Source organism: Pleurodeles waltl, chromosome 3_1 (assembly GCF_031143425.1).
Source record: "Pleurodeles waltl isolate 20211129_DDA chromosome 3_1, aPleWal1.hap1.20221129, whole genome shotgun sequence".
Classification (NCBI taxonomy): domain Eukaryota; kingdom Metazoa; phylum Chordata; class Amphibia; order Caudata; family Salamandridae; genus Pleurodeles; species Pleurodeles waltl.
In genome coordinates, this window is record NC_090440.1 from 878,911,059 (window position 1) to 878,932,163 (window position 21,105).

The window sequence follows — 21,105 nt, forward strand, 5'->3', positions numbered from 1 at the left end:
AATCAGCTCCGATACATTGTATAATCACAGTAATTATAGGTATGTTGCATGCAAGCCCTAAGGGGGAGGATGTGGCCTAAGGGCCTGAGCTGCCGACTTTGGGGCTGGGAAATGAAGTTCGAGTCTGTGTCGGCTCCACATCCTGCAATTCACTTAATCTCCTCATGCCTACCAAAAATGAGTACGGATACATTCTACACTGGTGTAAGCTGAATGTGTCCAACAAACCTTTTAAACAAATGATGAGCACTGATAGTACTAAACAAATGTAAACTTCAAAATTGTGAAGAGGAGCTTCCAAAAGCAGTCATTTGGTTCTAGTTGGGTACACTGTGCAGTCCATCCTAGAAAACAGACGTGATTTAAATATGAATAGGAGGCAGGCAAAGTTAAATAAGCAACACAAGAAAATAAAGATCAACCTGTGCCCATCAGCAGAGAAGGAATGACATTCTCACCTTCATTTGTCTTTTCACTTCGGGAATGCACAGAAAGCTATCAGAATATCACCCCCAAAACTATGTAGGTAAAACTATGAAGGTAAACAACAAAAAGCTTCTACTACTGTGCCACACAGGATAGTGCTGAAGTCAAAGCACATAAATGTGTGTCCGGGTAACAAAACATTTTTTTTTTCAGATGAAAACACAATAAAGGACACCAATTTGTATTCTTATTTTATTTGTATACAGAAAATACGTAGTCCTTAGTCCAAAAATATTATTACAAAAGTGCTTGTAAAATAACCTGCCAGAAAGAGTGCTATGCATTGTTAAGGATGTGCTTCTTATTAATTCAAGTAAAGTAAGACTGACTGCCATGGCAACAGCAATGGCATGAAATTGATGCATTTATCCAGATATGGCGAAAGAGGACTCTCTCTGTTCTAATCAACTATCACTCTAACATCAAATTTACCACCACCCATTCAAGTGCTTGAAGTCTTCTCCCTTAGCGGGATTATATTATATATACACCCCACCCCAGGGGGAAAGAAAAAAAAAACCAAAAAACTTCCATTACATTTTAGAATCCAGCAACAACTATATTACCCTTTTACTACTACATAGCAGCAGCGCTGGTAGCGCGGATGGAGGTTTGAGGCAGTAAACTAAGTTCATTTTTGTCCTACATAAATCAGACAATCGTTGGCAGTGCCTGCAGAAACCTAGATTTTGGGCTTCATTTCTCCTAAGCACCTATACATGTGGCTAACTGGCTGTTCAGAGGCATCTCTGGTCACGTTCCGCCATTAGAAATGGAGCACAACTTTTTGAAATATGTAGAAATGGCTTTTAGAGGAGGTTCTGTCATTGTGATGTGCAAGAATACTTTGGATCCCTGAAAGGGAAACAGAAATTTTAAAAGGCATCTCGATGTAGTAGGCTGTCACAACACTGCTACTTCTTTGTATGGAATTCCTTCCGCCCTTTCTCGCCAAATCTTCGAACCCTGTGAATGGTCTCCAGCTGGGTCTCAATTGTTTTAATAATGTCCACCTCATCAGGAATGTGAACATAGCGGACGTTCCGGCCTGTCACAAACAGGTCATCCAGCTCGGAAACACGCTCCTTCCGGTCTTTGTAGGTCACCTCTGCAAGGCGGATGTTCATGAAGGCATCCACATTGATGATGCGTCCTTTCGCACTGCTCTCATCCCGCAGCTCCACAGTGGTGACATGCCCGTGCAAGCCTTGCAGCAGTATTATCAGGCTGTTCTCTGCAATAGTCCTTTCCTTGATGGAGTGAGTGACTTCCATTGTAGATCAGCCAAGCTGCTAGGAAAAATAAAGTATTTTTGAGAATGGTCTTATTTGCAAAACAAACAAATATATATTTCAAACAATGATAGTAGTTGAGGGAGAGACAAGCATTTCCAATCAAAACAAAAAACAATTACATCTTTATTGTGGGACATAACAGAAGAGTAGTTGTGAAGTAATACAATTACAGCACTACAGGAGGGAAGTGGAATTCCTGCTCCACCGAATATGTAACAGCCTAACTAAGTGTGTATAAAACACTACGAAAAGCATGACAGGCTTTTAAAGAAGTGCAACTCAAATGCGATTTCATCTTTAGCATTTCCGCTGAAAAGTACCAATTTAAAGTGTGGTAGTTCTTTTGGGAAGTGCACATATTCTTCCATTATAAGTAAAGCAACTGGGTATGGTCACTCTTCAATTTCAGGAGGAGCAGCAAACCTGAGTTATCAAGTATCTGTCCAATTTGAAGTATGCTAGCCTTTCAGACTAGTGCTGCATTTGTCCCTTCTTAATAGAGTGTATCTTCTGTACTCACAAGAGTAAAACATAGCTCAGAATCCATTTTTATTCTGTGCAGTGGCCATCTGCCCTTGTTGATACAAACAAGTTAAAGAATACCATCTTGAAATACACAACCTTAGAAATCACGAGACAAAAAAAAGGCATTGTCACAGTCTTTCAATCTCATTTGTTCATTGTAACCAAAAGAAAGGCTAGTTCTAGAGAGGCTTTGTCTACGTTTCTTAGGAATGGTCCTACAAACTCATGGCATTTACTGCAGATACTGGTTCATATCAAGCAAGTGATTTAGAAGCCCAAAAAGTGTAGCTATTCACCATTGCAACTGGGATGATACTGGGAGTTAGCCAAACTCTCCTGGCCCATTTGTGAAAACAACACCCAAAAAAAAATCAAATATCCTCTTGCTTGCTATTGCAATGAAATGCTTTAGCCCACAGGGGAGCAGAAAGGCCATTAGAGTTTTAGGAGATAGTTTGGCTTTGAACCGTCCTCAGTACACAATAAGTCAAACAGGTTTTAGTTGTCAAAGCCCAAGGTCTGTGAGGAGTTGTGCTCTAGAATGCTTATTCTGAAATGGTCTAACTGAGCACAGTGCTCTCCTATGGTACTGCAAGAGACATTACATAATTCTTTCCAAAACAAAGGGGCGGACACGGTCGGAGTCAGAAACAATAGATGTTGGTTAACCGTTTGAGGTGAACGGAGACTGCAGTTTAGCTTTGTTTGAGAGGCGACATCACAGTGAGAACATTTTTTTTTTTTTAAAGGGACGTTTGACTACACCCATCTTCACAAGTTCCTAGACATTTCCAGTATTTTTTTTTTTATTGTTCAGGCACTGGGTCGATTACAAAGAAAATTACAGACTTCTGATTTCTAGGAACGTGAGGTAGGTCTGTATCATCATGCTCATAATAATCTTTGCTACAGCACACAAAACAAAATTAACTCTGGACATCATTAATGAGGGTTCACCAAAGAGAACATAAATTAACCTTAGAATAAAGATAATGAGTTATAACCTGCAAGGTTTACGTTCTGCCCAACAGGATACATGGAGCAATTTTAATTGGGCACATAGATCAGTAAGCTATCTGGTTCAACCGCTAACGTACACCTACAAATTTGGTTCTGCAGCAGGAACATTGACATCCTAAGCCAATTTTAAATCTCAGACTATACACGTTTATACACCGAGATCTCTGTATTTAGTTTTTTTTTTTTTTAAGATAACCGACGTGCAAGCAGTCTTATGGTCCATGGTGTTGACTGGACACATTTTATCCAGCAGTCTGCTTTCTTATTATCTACTCCTTTCAATGATTCAGCATAAAGTTGTCATACCATTGTGCAAAGTAAGTAACAGGGGACCAGGTCGCAAACAGTCCGATTTACAGAATCGGGCAGTTTGCGACCGTAGAAAAGCTTTTTGGAATATACGAAGGCTCCATTTGTGATCAGGTAACCTATCACCGAATTGCAAACAAGGTTTGCTATTCAGTATTAGGAAGGGGCATTTTTAGGGTGCCCCTTTCTTATACCAAATCACACTGGTATGTGTGAACATTTTGCGACTGAAATGTGGTTGCAAAACATTCACATTTTATCACCTACTTCAACCTATTCACAAATGGGAAGGCGTCCCCGGGAGACCCCATTCCCTTTTGAGAATGGATGTAAAAACAATTTAAGAGCAGACTGTGGTCTCAATTATTTCCAAAAAAACAACAACAAAAAACAAAGAAGAAATAATGAACAAAAAGGAGTTGCTTCTGCTGACCCCATCTCTGTGATTTTTGCCATTCCCAACGGGTTGCAAACTGAGACCTACCTCATGAATATTAATGAAGGAGGTCTATTTGCAACCCACTGGGAAATGCAAAAAGTGGGTAACACTTCAGCACGTGTGTTTGCAATTACCAAATAGCGATTTGCAAAAATGCACTATTTGATAATCACAAACACTAACTTTTGTACATCTGGCCCAGGATGCCTTTGTATTTATATATGCATGTTTATACAGTGCATCCCATCACGCGGAATCAGTGTGCTGAACACTTGAGCAACAATATTCATGGCATCATCACAAGGAGCGAGGCTAACAAGATAAGACAAATAATCAAATGGTTACCTAGCTGTACATCATCACAGAACAGAATACTGGGTAGAAAAGGCTGTAAAGAGAGCCTAGGCTGTGGTAAGTAAGAAGGTGGGGCTAGGGGGTGGGGTGGTGCAGGCAGATAAATTAGAGAATCTAGTGGGGGAACAGCAATATTCTGGTGAATGGAAAGGTGACTGAGGCAGGAGATAAGAGTAGGAAGAAGGGAAGAGGAGGGAGAATCTGATGGAACAAGAGAACACAACAGAGATGGAGAAAAGAGCATTGTGAGATACAATAGGCATAACTTTGGTAACATCTGATTAACTGTTTTTACTGCTTTTTATATACTTTTATGGCAGATATGTTGAATAAAGATTTATGATGAAATGGTAACAGAGCTAACATTATTGCAGAACAAAAGAAGGAAAAAAGAAGAAAAAAAAAGTAGAAAAAAGAAGAATGATACCCAGAATGCACCTTGCAATTGGCTAAAAAGCCAACTGTGGATGAAAGCGAGGCACACTGAGTGGGTGGCACATTACATATTTATGCATAAACCGTATTGAAAAGTAGAAGGATCCTCTTGGATCCCAGCTCCACCAGCTATTTCCTCAGAGAAACATATTGAATTTGCCCTGGTGCCCAACTTTGGCAGCATTTCGTTTGGAGCAGCAACCTGAAGACAGTAGAGGGTTTTCTTATTTTAACATCCAGCTTGGCCCAAAATACTGGCCAGACTTAAAGGGCCATCAGCCATCCTTTTGTTTGAAGTATCATCCTGGCTGGGAGGCATCTGAAGCCTAGACCTAGACACTAATGCAATTGGAGGAAACAAAGGAGTACAACCTATCACTTCACATTTACTTAAGAGAAACTATTAGAGGTTTTTAATTGTGTTCAACTCCCTATATAAAAGAGATCAGCTTTCACTATAAGAATGCAAGATTTGCATGTATGAATAATTATACAAATTCTGATTTAATTGCCACTTCATTTTTATTCCTTTTATAGCGCTACTCATCCCTGCATAGGGTGTCCGAGCGCTTTACACCACACATGGAGGAAGAATAAATCATACGAGTGTGTAAATCATGTACAGGAAGTGTTACATAAGACAAGTTATGTTAAGACTGAATGGTCAATAGAAATACAAAGTCAAGATATAAAATGCAACCCAGTAATTCTAGTCTGTACTAACAGGACTTTATTACTTCCCAAAGGAACTCTTTTTTACAATAAAAGTTTGAGAAATAACATTAAGGATCTAAAGAAACCAAGCACTAGGAAAGCAAATATATCTCAGCAATCCGAGAGCTATTGGCACTGTCAAAGTCAATGTCTTTTAGCATATTGAATAGCAGCATGGCTGCTTTTAATCATGGTTGAAAGTTATTTAAAAGAGTGCTATCACACAGTCTGGGCTGTAATCTGAACACATATTTGAAAGCCCTTTCATGCATGATAATGAAGGAAAACATTTTGGTGAAATGAAATATTTGGGCAAGAGTACACTGCGCTGTATTCTGAACTCACAGATGACTTGAAAGTGCTTTCATACGCGATAATGAACAAAAATGTTTTGATGAAATAAAATATTTGGACAACAGCACTCAAGCAGCAGCTCTTAAAGTAACCGAAGCAAAGTGTCTGAGCAGCCAATGCCAGAGTCCAGCTCCCACAGCTGCTCCTTGGCCTAGCCAAGTCCCGGACGTGTGCCCATCCCCCAACAGAAACCGTTTTTGTCTGCTGGAGCTGTAGTGTGCTCCGTTGTGCCTCGTCTGCCATAAGCTGGCAAATATGTTTAAATGAGAGGTGCACGGTGGGTGAACTGGGAGAGTGAAAATGAAACAAAAGTTAAATATAAAACAACAAAATAACTGAGACCACATATGGTGGCTAACACTTGCCTGGAATGATGACATACTGCTGCTTTTTTGGTCCCAGATGGAAAGTTTGATTATGGCTTGGTGCGGACTACACACTGAAGTTCCCATCAGTGGTTAGTTGCTTCATAAAGGTATGGATTTGATTCCTTGTAAAAGTTGAAATAATGGAAGTCTGCTCATTTGCTAGTGAACAAATCAAATGATCTACTGTGTGTACCAAAAAGTAAAGTAAAATATAGAAGAAGGGCAAACGTAAATTTAATAAACACAAACCACGTGACCATAGTCTAGAACAAAGGGAGTGTAGTTATAGCTTCATAAATATTAAAAGCCACGTACTGGCCAAATGTATGCTTTTTAAAATCTTAAGATGCTAAAAGGCTTCATCTTTTAGTTACAGTGTACAGGTTAAGCAACATAGTTAAAACACGTTGGGTCAATAATTGCCTTACAATATAAAGGGAGGGATTTTGTAGTGTAAGGTACCTGTACGCTGCCGTCTCTGTTTATTCTATTTGCTTTCTGGGACTCACACACAGTTGTCTGTACTGTATGTATTAGGTGCACGCTTGGCAGGGCTGCCCTGCTACTATTCACAATGCAGGTACACTGCCTGAAAACAGCATAAATGGAAAGGAGTGTCTTAACAGCTCTGTAATAAATAACAGTGCTATGCTGCCAAAATGGACATTGTTCCAGAGCTTCCAATTTTCGTTCTTTTTTTAAACGGAAAATGTAAATCCTCCCAAAACCTTCTGAACAAGCAACACCGGCTGACAAATAAAAGCTAGGGGGAAAAAAAAAAAAACTCACACAGTTGTCTGTACTGTATGTAGTGTGTGCATGCGAGGGAGGACTGCCCTGCTACTATTCACGATGCACATACACTGCATGGGAACAGCCTAAACAGAAATGAGTGTGTTAACAGCTCCATAATAAGGAACAGAGCTATGCTGCCAAAAAGGACATTGTTACGAAGCTGCCAATATTCGTTCTTTTTTTTTTCCTAATTGAAACCTAAATCCTGCCACAGCCTTCTGAACATGTGACAAGCTGACAAATAAGAGCAAGAAAAAAAAAATCCTCAAAAGCAAGAAATATAAATAAGTTGTTCCAATGCGAGGGTGATCTGGCTGGAGTTCGGAGGTGGCAAGAGGCAACTAGAGACAGAGGACGGAACGAGTGAAAACATGAGCACTCTTGTGGAGTGCTCAAACACAAATAAAAAAAATGGGACCAGTGGATGGAAACAAGTACTTGGTCCATGCTCTAGCGGAGTGCTAAACACAAGAAGAGGCATGACGCATGCGTGCCTTGGACAAATGGGGACAATGGATATAAGAGTGACAATGAAGCAAGCAAATTGTAAACCTATGGATGGGATGAAGCCCACAAATTGAAAACATCTCTCTTTGAGGCAGTGCATGCATTGTCTTGCCAAGACCTAAAAGGAATAAGGATCTAAACCCATGACAAAGACCTAAAAACAATAAGTATCTAAACTCATGACATACAATTGCATGCAGCTCCTTGAGGTCGTTAAATAGATCACTGTGCTACATTAGAACACTTGCAACTTATGAACTGGAATCAAGAAAATTATCTCAGTTTCAAAAGCAGTAACCCACTTACTAAATACAATACAAACCTGTGATCTGCATGTTACACAATCCGTTTTACAGCAGGTACATTAACCCTGTAGACTACACTGAGTCAAACCAGTGAGCAGAAAAAACAGAGAACTCTCCCAGAACGGAGTTAATCAACAGAGTTATTTTACCAGTATTATAATCCCCTAAAAATTGCTGCAAATGCAATGATCTCTGCAGCAGGTACCTTAACCTTTAAGATATACTAAAATGCAGCCTTCTATTATAGAAGAGGTTTACTGTCACACGTGTCTTAGTTTCCAATTTCTTTATAGGAGATTGTTTTAAATGTGTAAGTTGAGGAGAGTGGCGCAGAATAGAGTGGTACAGTGTGCAATGGTGTAAAGTAGAATAGCTTAAAGGGGTGCAGAGTACAGTACAGTGCCAGAGAGCAGTAGCATAGAGTAGAGTGCAGTGGAGTGGCATTGAGTTCAGTGGCAGAGAGTGCAGTGTTGCAGAGTAGAGTGTCAGAGTGCAGTGGAGTAGTGGTATGGATTACAGTGATGCGGAGTTGAGTGCAGTTGTAAAAAGTGCACGGGCGTAGAGCGCAGTAGTTAAGAACAGAATGGTGTAGAGTGTAGTGGTGCAGAGTAGATTGTTCCAGAGTAGAATGAAGTGACTTGGAGTGGAGTGGTGCAGGGTCAGTGCAGCTACGTAGAGTGCCATAGAGTGCAACAGTATAGAGTGCAGTGGCATGGAGTGCAGTGTAGTGTAGTTTAGAGTGCCGTGGAGCGGATTAGCTTAGAGTGCAGGTATCTAGAGTTAAGTGGCGTAGAATGTATCAGCATATAGTGCAGTGGTATAGAGGACAGTGCTGCAGAGTTGTGCAAAGTAGATTGGTGTGGCCTAGACTGGAGTTGTGTAGAATGCAGTGGCAAAGAGTGTGGTGATGTAATGGGGAAGTGGTGAAGAGTGCAATGGCAGATTAGAGTGGTACAAGGTAGGATAGAGGGCTTTAGCATGAAGTGGCGTACAGTGGAGTGGTGTGCAAATTGGAGTGGTGCAGAGTAGATTCCAGTGGTATGGAGTGGTGCAGGGTAGAGTGAGGTGGCGAAGAGTACACTGTGAATGTAGCACACTACCATTACAGACAACACATTTTCAATTAAAATACCATTACATTTGCACAAACATACAGTTTTACTAATACAGATATACAGTGCACAAACAAAAGTGTTTAGAAATTGCATCACCCAGTGTAATGATTTAGTCTGATATTAAAAGTATTTGTTTCCAACAGTCTTCAGACATAAAGATGTGCTTTATTTGTGTTCCCAATTCCAATATATTCTGAAATACTTACACAGTTAATTTAAATGTTGTCCTTTGCTAGAAGAAAAAAAACACTATTCCCTACCTCTAGTATCCATCAAGATTGTCACTTAAATCGCTCACTTTGAAGTCAGAGAAAGAAAAGTAAACAAGTGCCCACAGAAGATAGCACCTTAAATTTGACCTCGGTCTCTGAATACACAGCAAGTGATACGAGTTAAGATTTACAAGACTGCTTACAGAAAGAGAACACTGGAAAGGATAGTGTAAATAAAGTTTGAGCAAGGGAAGATACGACGTCAAGCTGGACAGCCTAAAACAAATAAAGCCAGCAAATGGAAAGCATGAGAATGTGAGTTTTAAACCACAAAGCGATTGGCAAGCAATGGGCAGAACGTATTCCTAGGCCAACTTTCTGAATATTCCCAAAATGCCTTTAGAAAACCAGACAGCATTGCGGTCTGGTGCGCTGCGACCTAATAAACGAGTATCACCAGGTTTAAGCAGAGTGGCTAAGTCGTTTCAAAGGTGATCAGCGAGCTCTACCATTGCAGCGCGGTCTCTCAGCTCTCACTTTATGGGTTCATGCGCACGCAGCTCACCCTGTCCAAGTTTGTCTCTGCGGGGAACTTCGTAGACCTGAGAGTGCGATAGCTAGGACTACAGCCCCCAAGATGCACAAGAAAAGAACGACTCTGGTGAGCGAATTGAAGGAGAGAAAACCCTGCTACCGTACAGTCGGGTCCTATCCCAAGCTCACATACACATTTAAACCCTTTGGCGCTCCTGCCGGGGAGGACTGTTTCCCCCAAGATCTCGAATTTAGCCGGCGGTACCATCCCTGGTGGGTCTCAAACTCGCTTTACCGCCCCTGTCCCTTCTTCCTCCGGGATGTGAACGCGCAGCACGAACGTCAAAAATATTGCCACCATCATTACCTAAGACTGCCAGAACCCAACTTCTCAGTAAGAACAAACCCCGCGCCACCAAAATTCAAAATGCCGTCGCAAAGTTTGTGCGTCATTTGACCTCCGACGCTACTGCGTGAGGTCAATGGGACTCAATGCGTGTAATCCTAATCTTTCACAGTGTGCGGAAATGCGCTCTAAATGAAGTCCCTTTTCGCTTTGTTTCTGTGCCGCACCAATATTACATTCGAACTACTCCAGCCGAGGCTCAATAAGTAACCCTGGCTGTTGCTGACACTGGTAGTCAGTTCTTTTATAGAGTTGTGTATCGGCTGCAGTCGTCTGTGTTTTCTTGAGTATGGGTAGAGGGGGCTATCAGCATGACTTTCCTACTAATATATTTTTGCAGTTTCTTTGCTGAGTCTTTTTTAGACCCAATTGCGAAGACCTCTTCTGGACCATATAAAGTAACTAACTTTCCATTATCAGCTGCAAGACAAGTTGTAAGCGTGGAGGCACTTTGAATTTGTAGACACAATGGAAGATGTTTGTTGGGTAGCTGGGGAAAATGAGTATCACATTTTTGGGTGTTTTATTTTAAACCCCCTACTCCAAATCAGGCCATGTTAAAGATATTGAGCTCATTGAATGTGATACTTCATACTGTATTTACATTTTAATCACTTTACAACCTCCTTGAGGAACCCTTGATTGCTTGCTATTGCAACGTTTGAGACAAATTTAGAAAATAAATAACTTTGGTATAAAAAAATAATAATTCCGGCCACCTATTTGGACAAATTACGTGCTCTTGGGCGATCATTTTTTGGACTTTTTCTCTGCTCCCTTTCTGGCAAGATTGGGAGTATTGAGAATATAAGTAAAAGTTTCTTTTAAGCATGTGATTAAAAAAATGACTGGCTATTAACTGAGTGAATGGAAAAGTTCCCCTGTGAAAACTGCAACTACAGGTCCAAAAAGCTAAATGCTCTTGACTGAAAGCCAGGCACTGGTTAAAGATTTCTGCTACATAACACAAGACCACTTGCTCACTTTAAACAATATCTCATCATCCCACACCCCCAAACATATGCACATAGACTGATTGAGGCTTGTATTTGTATTACATTATAAAGAATGATTCAATGATGTCCCCTGTTTTCTGTTGTGAAAAGTGCAACTACAGCTCCAAAATGCTAAATGCTCTTGACTGAAAGCCAGGCACTGGTTAAAGATTTCTGTTACATAACACAAGACCACTTGCTCACTATAAACAATATCTCATCATCCCACACCCCCAAACATACGCATATGGACTGACTGAGGCTTGTGTTTTTATTGCATTATAAAGAATGATCGTATGATGTTCCCTGTTTTCTGTTGAAAGGTATTTAAATATTACTAAGTATCAGGTTTTTTAACATTGTTTTTGGCAAATATTAAAGCAAGAACTCGAGGTGTATAATACTATGTTTTTATTTGAATTAGCACTTTATACCCCTAAGAAGGCGGTACACGGGCTGCACTAAATATATTTTTCCTAAAGCAAAGGTTTATGTAAATAAATTACTTTTTTGATTTCTTGGATGTAGTACATGGTACACATTCCGATAAAAGACAAAGCATATATACACACACTTTTGTTTCTCTAAACTGGTGAATGCTCCAACAAGTAATGATTGATATTGTGTCTCCCCTGTCTATGTTTATGCATATAATGTAAAGAGTAAAACACTTTTACAAACAACCTGAAACATAATTTGAAAATCTGGACTGTGCAAGACTCATTAATTCTCTGGTGGAAGGAACAAGAAAAAAAAATCACAATCGCCCTCAAAGTGACTGATCAACTCTCTGGATGGAGCAGAATAAAAGAGGACGCTGTTATATGGTTCCTACTAAGATAATTGGACTGCATATTCGAATGACCAAAGTTCAGAATGTGAGGAACTAAGTCCGTCCACACCATCAGGAGCTGTCGACCACTCCCTGGCTAGCTCACAATGCCTCAAATGAACTTCTATTTTCACCTGGGAGGAATGTGATTATGGCAACTGGAACATGACACTCTAAATCCCAAGGAAATCATGGAAACAAATCTTACCATTTCATTGTATTACTCATGCATGCCCAAGTGAAATACAAGGTAAGTTTTCAATACATTTATTGAAACAATCATAGTTTTGCATAGAGAGAATGAGATGTGATGATTAGGGATATGAAACAAAGCAAAGTAACCAGCATTACAACCATGTTAAAGAGAAGGAATAATCCAATCATTGTAACTGATTTCTAGATGTTCCTACATAACCCTAAATCTATACTGAGAGCAAAGTGGGTGTACCCTCAGCTTTTGCCCTATTGAAGAGTTCAGCCTTAGTCCCCGTACCTCTGAAACAGCATTAGGAATCAGCCTTTTGTATAAATGGCAACCCTTTGTGGAAGCTGGTAGATTGTCATCAGCAAAACTGCATGTTGAGCACAGAATTTGTCCCAGGAGTGCCCCTCTTTCCCTTCTGGGTCAGTGTGTTGTTTATATAATAATAAAAGCTGCACTGTGTTAGAGGCACAGTGCTGATGCAGTGATATGTATGGGTGTTAGAAGCTGTCTCTGAATGGTCAAAACATGTATATTGTGTACTGCGGTCCTAGTGAGCAGAATGTACTGAATATATTCCAAGAAACGGCTAACTAAAACAGGCAACTCATACAATATCATGCAACCAAGTGTTTAAAATGTCACTGCTAAAAAGCAATGCAGCTAAAAAGTGTAAATGTAAACTATTTTTAAAAACTAACCTAAAATAGGGAACCAATTACACTCTCCCCTTGGCAGTGAAAAGATATATTCTAAAATACCAATATTATTAAAGGAATAAAATGTTCACTCCAACCAGCAAAACAAGCAAGCTGAATTAAAAATGCTAACTAAAAACAAGGGCCAAATTTAAAAGCCAGTGGAGGCTTCCAAAATGTCATCCATATTGTCAGCGTCAATAGAATCCAGAATGGGTCTCACTTCCACAGACGACAGAACCACAGTGGCCTCAGTGAGCAAGTCAAAGCAACAAACATGGTTAGTATCCCCAGCCACTGCCAAGGTAGTAGCATCCTGACAGCGCCCCAAGTATGAGAGCCAGAATCAAGGAATCCTGGAGCCACAGCATTCATATCCATAAAGTAAAATTGCTCATACAAGACATCCTGAAGCAATGGCAGTCTTATAGGACAACACCAAAAAGTAACCCTCAATGGGGACATCAGCAGATCCAAGTCCATAGACTGTGCCAGTTGCATTGCAAGACATACACCGAGTACGCGCTCAAAAGGCAACCAAAGACAGCGGAACACAGGCTGCACACAATAGAACCATACTGTCTGGAAGGACAAGGACCAGTCTCCATGTAGTTCCTCCAATAAAGGTACACCAAAATACTATATCATGCAGTCAAGACACAGCCTGACGGGCAGTAGTTCCTTCACCATTTGGCCTCAAGGTGGGACATCCATTGTGGAGCAGCAAAAATTCAGCCATTATGCCACCAATTAGGAATAAATCAAGTAGTATGCATCCAAATACGCTAAAAAAACAGAGAATGCATAAAAGATAGCATCACTCTGAAAACAGTCTGGAAAGTGCTGACAAACCCCATCGCTTTAAAAAAGCCCACAACACCCACTGTGTTGGAAGCATTAAAAATCTGATTCTCAAGTTCACTAAAATGTTGAGGAAAGTTGGTGTTTTATCAATGACTGTATTTCAGAGGACAACCTTGCAACTTGCAATTCTAAGGTTTCAGGGGCAGATGTAAGCTGTTCCGCTTGTCAAAATTAACATTAAAGATAGGTATGCAAGGCTACAAACTCGCTACCCTAATCTCATGCACAGGAGGAAAAAGTATATTATTACAGCAGGTCGCTATTTGAGAAACAGAAACCACGTAGGGGACACCTGTTCTCATCCCACAACAGCCATGATCATTCAGCATCAAATAAAGTAGCTGAAACACTGGTCGAATCAATGAAACCGGTACTCCCTTCAAGTAATATCCCAAATTGGCAATTTATGCATTACAGACTCTATCTAATGTCACCTGTTTACAAGTCATGGAGTGGCATAGAGAAGTTGTGCATTTGTTTCCACTAAGCAAAAACCTCTTTTTCCCCACTCACACATCCGTAATCAAAGGGTAATTCCCATACCTCATGAATAAAACTCTCCTCTAAAGCTTCATACCTGCCTACTGGAAAATGTTTCAAGCATGATGTGAACTGAAACGTTGAGATTGACAGTGAAATAACTCCATATATTAGCCTTACTGCTGATAGTGTTTCGGCTACTGTGAAAGGCAGCTTTTCTAATTTTTCTATGTTAAGCATTGTATATGTAGCATCTTTCTTTACCAATATTTGTTGTTTACGTGTCAAATCGAAAGGTAAAAACAATTCTATTGCATTAATGTGCTTCCAGGGCACGCCAATCGACTTGTAATGTCAAACTCAGCTGCATAATATATCTTTTGTATAATGTCAGATGGAGAAGGTACAATGTTGTTTAACATGTAAATACAAGTGGACAGTGCATTAATTCCGTTATCAACAACAGCCAATGCCTTTTCCAAATCAGCCTGATCGGTTTGCCTTAAACGAGCAGCAGTTTTCATTTGCGAAAACTTCCAAATTTAAATATAAATGGCATAAAGTAATCTTTTAGAACACGGTGACCTAGGACTTAACAATAAATCCTGCAAATCCATGTCATCAGAACAGAGAGAGCGAGAGGTGTGCTTTGCTGATGAAGTGGAACATTGCAACCATTGTTAGCATAACTTCCCCAAGTAGTGACCACCCCTGATTGTTGTGACTGAATATAACAAGTGTCCGTTTTGCTTGCTTTAAAACACTGCGAGGAGTTTGAAAAACATGCATGACAACCATTTGTGTCCACTGGCCATAATAACCACCCGTTGTGGTCTGAAAGTGCAGAGTTGAATGTACTATTCTGTACCATACCATGGAGCTGTTCTTTAGTGCAATTCACAAAATGCTGCCGATTTTCGAAACATGGATTTGAGGGAATATTGGGCAGATCCATTTGTTTAAATTTGGCTAGACCCAGGCAACTGGTCTGCTGTATTGTGTCAATCAGAAAAATCATATGTAGTGGAAGTAAACACACTTTAAATAAGACATCCATGCCGTGCACTTGCCAACTTTTTTGTTCCCAAAATGATTTCAAATCAATTGTTTCTTTCCAGTAGTCATAGCCTTTAATTGCTTGTTGAGAAAATGAATTTGAGTACATTATTTTTTGTGGGTCAGCATAGTTTCCTTGCTTTTTAAGGTGTTAGTTTAAAATAATAAGATGTAGGATCTTAATTATCATGCCCAGAAACGTATGTGAGTTTGTCTGAATATGTATTGGAACTTCCCACTGGTAGAGTCAGGCAGTGTTCCCACTGTGTATAATTGAACATTTTATGCAGAATATTAGCTCTATGTAGGTAATGGTGTACATAGTGATGATAACAAAATAATTAAACCTAATTAGCAGAATTCATGTACATACCTTCACTTTTAAATACAGTATAATATTCAAGTTCAGTCAGCATTGAAGAAACTGTTTTAATATCCTATTCATCAGACATTACACATTCGGTTATTACATCATCTATAGCAACTTTAAAAACATAAGGAATTTGAATAGTTTCTGTAGGACCAAAAATATCATAGGGAACCTTAACCCAAACAATTCCATCAGGAACTGGAACGGCAGAAAGACAAATGAGGCTTCAACCCCTCAGCTACCAGTTCCACAGCGAAGCGTTCTGGGAGATAATGCCCATTTATAAGCAAGAAGAAAACAGTCAGAAATCCAGTCCATAAGAGTAAAGAAAGTAATGCAAGTGTAATCCATATATAGGACCATGGATGGATCAGATAAGTGCGTTTCGAACAGTAAAGGAAATCACGTACACCATGAAGTGAAGTGTGAGAAATATCACAGTGTGTGAGAAATATCACTGTGTGAGGAATACCTTCCATCAGTGCTCCCAGATAAAAATCACTTCTTGATTTTTTGTCTGGGAGCACTGACGTGGACGAGACTCGCTGTGGTGAGAGGAAGGCATTCCTCGCCTACTGTTTTTTGCTCAGAACACGGATACAGGTGAGATGCGTCTGGGTAGGAGAAAGGGATTCCAGCACCCTGTTTTATAATACTGAAGTGTATAAGACGCTTCGACCACCTGGTTTGGTGTTTCCACCCGTGTGCATTTCTATTGGGAATTTATTTATGCTGTCCTGTGGCTGATTTCTTAAAATTGACATGGACGACACACGCCTCTGTTTACCATGCATCGGCCCCATTATAGATTATGCAGAGAGAAATGTGCGTGGGTTTCCTTTCATTAAAATTTGGAAATTTTGCCCCTGATTATTTCGAGTCTAGTGTCTGGCTTCACTTTGTCCTGATTATGACCCCCAGAAGATTTATCCTAATAAGGGGGTTGAAACGTTGACTTGATCTTTCGCCCACCCTTAACGCTTATTGTTGGATACAAAGTCTTATGCATTATCATTTTGGGTTGCAATCCCTGAATTTAGTAATCCGAAGGGTATTGGGTGCCTGGTGCATTATTTGTATATTGTACATATAGTTATTATTATTTTTGTTGTTATTATGGTTCACTGATTATCACTTGTTCACTGCGCCTTCATTTGGAGCACCTTCTTTTTCTTCATATATGTTTTAAAAAAATATACATTTACAATGTTAGCAATATGGTGCTTGTAATTCCTTTCTTGGGAGGGAACAATCGGCCTAAATGACAGGTCAATGCATTTTCCATGCCTCGCTATCATAGCTTTGCTGTAAAAGTTTTCTTCCCAGTAGAACATTTGATTGAATGACGATATTACCCTTGTTCTTGGGATTAAAGCATGCCCCTTCTGTTTCTGGTCATTTCACAATGAACAAATCCACACATACTGTAGCTTGATTCATTGCCAGTGAGTACTATGGTAATGTGTGCTTTTTTGAGATCAAGAACAATTTTTTCTTTAGTCAGTTTTCGTAGACTAACACAGTTGCCAAAAGGCTGGCGGACAATGCCAGAATTATTGGTTTTGCCAATGCTTGTTTGTATATGCAGTGCAGAATAATATACGTTAAGCAGAACGAAAAATGGTGACAAAGCATCACCTCTACTGAATGGTCTTTGTACTTTCATCTTTTTGGGTAATGTTTTAAAGACAGTGCCCAGCACCTGGCAGCCATACTAGGTTCAGGCCCCCCTCACCTACCCCAGTACAACAGAGCTTATGTTTCAGGTCAAGCAAGTGAAACACAGAGTACCTAGCTCAGCAAAAAATCCTAGCCCAGCTTGACCTGATTCTAAACACAACTCTTGTGAATCATTCATCTGCTGCCCAGGACTTGCAACCTACAGTGTGCACTGACACTCTTAGGTCATCTGACACATTTCAGTAACTTCACTGACTGAACACAGTCACTGACATCCAGGGTGTTATGAGTCTGAAAAAAGCAGGCAGGACAGAGCTATGCCACCCCAGGAAGACTGTAACTCAGCATGGAAGTTCATGTGCTGCCTCCTACAGTCAGACTTAGTGGGACGTAGTATGCTTCGGAAGTGCTACACTGCACTGCCAAATCACAAAACCACGACTTAGCAGCCTAATCATGTATGCAGGAGCAAGATGAGGGGCCTGGCTGCACATGATGATACATATGCAGTTTTAAACCTGGAGGTAATCTAACAACCACCTCTCCTCGACCCTGAGGGCAGAGCTGGTGCTTATTTCACAGTTGTTCACCACATGAAGGCACATCAGAGGTGGATGTGCAGATGACTGCTAAGGAGTTCCAAATTGCTTGAAAGCAAGGTTGGGCCTAGTTTCGACAAGCACCAGGAAAATTGCAGTGTTTGCATTTTACATGCAAAATGTAGAAATATCTTCTTGGTATGTTATGTTAATACAATTTCTAGAGCGCAAACAACTGCAAAGGGGTGTCCCAGCTCTGAAGGGCAACACAGCACATCAGATCAGAGTCAGAGAGGAAAGTAAGCCCAGACTATCATGAAAAAAGTTAAACATATGTTCTGAACCTGCTTTTTTATATTTGGGCAAGGACTTGCAAGGTTGAAAGGAGGGAGGGAGCCAGTTCCAGTGGAGCGGGCCCAGTACCTCCCGCACCTTTGTCATTACGATTCTGCAAGGTGGTAGCCAGTGGCCTGCCTTAAGATCTAAAATTTCTTAGATGTTGGTAAAAGTTGACCAGGGAATGGAAATAGTATGGTCCAGCTTTGTGTAGGCCTCGTTTTGTGTGGCAGGAGAGTTTGGAAACGCTGTGCTTCCTAATTGGCAGCCAATGAAGGGTTTTTAAAAGAGGGGCTGGAGATGATCTAGGTGGCAGACGCTAATCTGGCTGCTGTGTTTTGTACAATTTGCAAGCGTGACAACAATGTCTTGTTAGTGGCTAACAACAATGCATTACCGTAGTCTAATCGACTTGTAATCAAGGCTTGCGTAATTATCTTACAACAGTGCAGTGGAATCCATTTAAAGATTTTGCATCACATACATAGACTCCCAAAACAGTAATGATAGACTGTCTCCACTTTATTTTTCATACTAAGCATTTTATCAGTCAAAATGCCTATGTGCTTGTCCATGTGTATGGGAATGGGAGGAGGACCATGTTTGCAGGACCACCGGTCAGACATCTAGTTTCCCTGGGTTGCCAAAGAGAATTTACTCTGTTTTCTCCTAATTCAGTTGGAGACAGTGTTGGCACATTGAGATGGCTACAGTGCACATACAATCACAGATATTTAGTAGAGAAACGTCCTGATTGTCAGCAATTGATGTAACACGCTTTGCATCACCCCATATGATAGAACCTCAAATCCATATACCCTTAGAATGTTAGCGAGGGATGCTACATAGGCATTAAAAAGAGTGGGGAGTAGGGAAGAGCTTTTCGGCATGCCACATTTATTCTGAACGCTTTGCATTTGAAGTGTGCCTGTGTTCTTTGTGCCAGGCAGGTATCAGAACCACATGGTAGACTGGATTAGGGCAGCAGGCAAGCCTTCAGACTGGTCATGATAGTGTCAGTAACTGCCAACAACATAGTGGCCATGCTTTATTGAACCCTAAACCCAGATTGCAAGGGCGTCAAGATTGTTGCAATACTCTAAATAATTAAATGATTGTCTATTAATGATTTTTTTTTAAAACAATTTAGCTGGGTAAGGGAGAAGAGATATGGGCAAATCGTTGTATAAATTATTAATTTCAACATAAGGCTTTTTGATTATGGGCAGCACCTAGGTCTGTTTCCAAGCTGCAGGTACCCTAGCGGGGTTTAGCAAGAGATTAAACACGTTGTTACGACAGGGACCAACAAAGAAGGAAACAAAGAAATCAAATGGGCTGGACATCCAGAGAGCCTGAATGAATGGAGGAGATAAGGCTGATACTCAAATCACTCCTTTGTTTAATTACTCAATCATTATTAATACCGCCATTCTTTATTTATAACACAGTTGCTATAATTTTCGGCTTCTTGCATCTCAGATCTTCCCAGGTGTAAACCTCATCATAAACAAGAACTTTTATGTTCTCCATCTCAGTATTATCCCTTTTTCTTTTCTTCGTAGATATTGCTGATACCTTCTTTTCCCACCCATGCAGTAAACCCCTTTTGAAACAAACTATCTCAAGAATGTTTAGCATAAGAATGAGGACAATTAGTCATAAGGAATTTGTAAATAATAGTAAATAATAATGGTAGTATTTTTCGAAATATACCCCTAACAATACCATCATACCATTGCTCAACCCTCCAAAAGACTTTCCATCTCACTGAACCACACAACCACTGATTCCCATAACCCTTGTTCTTCAAGAACCTTTGCCTCATGTAAAATGTTAGTTATGTCACCAATATAATTATTATTAGGATTATTATTATTAAGCTTGCTGGTATCTGGAATGAAATTACATCATTTTTGAACCCTCAACACATTATAGACTCCGCCTTCTTTCGCAAGAAAAATGTCTAATGCAACATGGTTCTGCATAATTGTGATGCATAGCCATTAATTTATCATTTATATGAGTTAATGCACCAGCAGTATTAGTTGCTAAGCGAGCCACCAAAGTAGACAGCTTTCTAATTTTTACACTGTTCAAAGCAACACCAACAGGAGGATTCAAAACAAAAAAACATTCATCAGTACTTGTACAAAATCATGTTTTGCCCTTTTAAGATTCATATCACTCCTCTCACTCATCTTGTTCTCATTGGAAACATGCGGAAAGACTAAAGCAAGAAAGCAGCTTCTCCCCAATTACATGGGAGGTTAAAAAAGGCATTCTTACCACAAACATATCAAATTCCTCTCTGAAGTGGTACTTTGCCTGTCAGAAGCTTATCATTGACTTTATAACTCACATTACACTCACCCTTACCAATAGATTGGTCTGAGTCAGCACTCTGGAACTTTTCATGCACCATACACATTACATCTTCTCTTGCTAAACTCTCAGTCCAGCATGCACTCTTAACCGGTTCTGTGCCGCGGACGTAATGGTTACGTCCTGCGGCACAGTGCTGCTGTGCCGAGGACGTAACCATTACGTCCTCGGCACACAGCTCAGAGGGAGCGCTGTTGGCCATTTCTGCCCCCCCTTGGGGGCAGATGGGCCTATTGTTTTAGGCCCATCTGCCCCCAAGGAGGGCAGAAGCCACTTAGGCACCAGGGATAGTGTGTGTGTTTATTTTTGTTTTTTTTGTTTGGGGGCTGTCCCCTTGGGCAAGGGTCGCTCCCAGTGGGGACACACTACTAAAGGTATTTTCTGCCCTCCTGGGGCAGATAGGCCTATATTTTAGTAGGCCCATCTGCCCCTATGGCAGAATCCACTTAGGCACCAATTTCTAAATGTTTGATGGTGGGGTGTTTGTCAACTGAT

The 21,105-nt window shown here is 40.4% G+C and overlaps 1 protein-coding gene across 2 annotated transcripts; it reads right to left on the reverse strand.

Moving 5' to 3' along the window:
• Window positions 1-672: 672 nt before the first annotated feature.
• On the reverse strand, window positions 673-10,218 carry LSM10 (LSM10, U7 small nuclear RNA associated). Of its 2 annotated transcripts, none has more exons than XM_069223862.1 (2): window positions 10,135-10,218; window positions 673-1,775 (listed from the first exon to the last, which is right to left on the reverse strand). In XM_069223862.1, exon 2 carries the CDS (start codon window positions 1,758-1,760, stop codon window positions 1,401-1,403), a length of 360 nt encoding a protein of 119 aa, XP_069079963.1. In that variant the 5' UTR covers window positions 1,761-1,775; window positions 10,135-10,218; the 3' UTR covers window positions 673-1,400. The 2 variants fall into 2 exon arrangements, with proteins under 2 accessions (XP_069079963.1, XP_069079964.1); XM_069223863.1 differs by having other exon boundaries at window positions 673-1,778; window positions 10,135-10,195.
• Window positions 10,219-21,105: the final 10,887 nt, after the last annotated feature.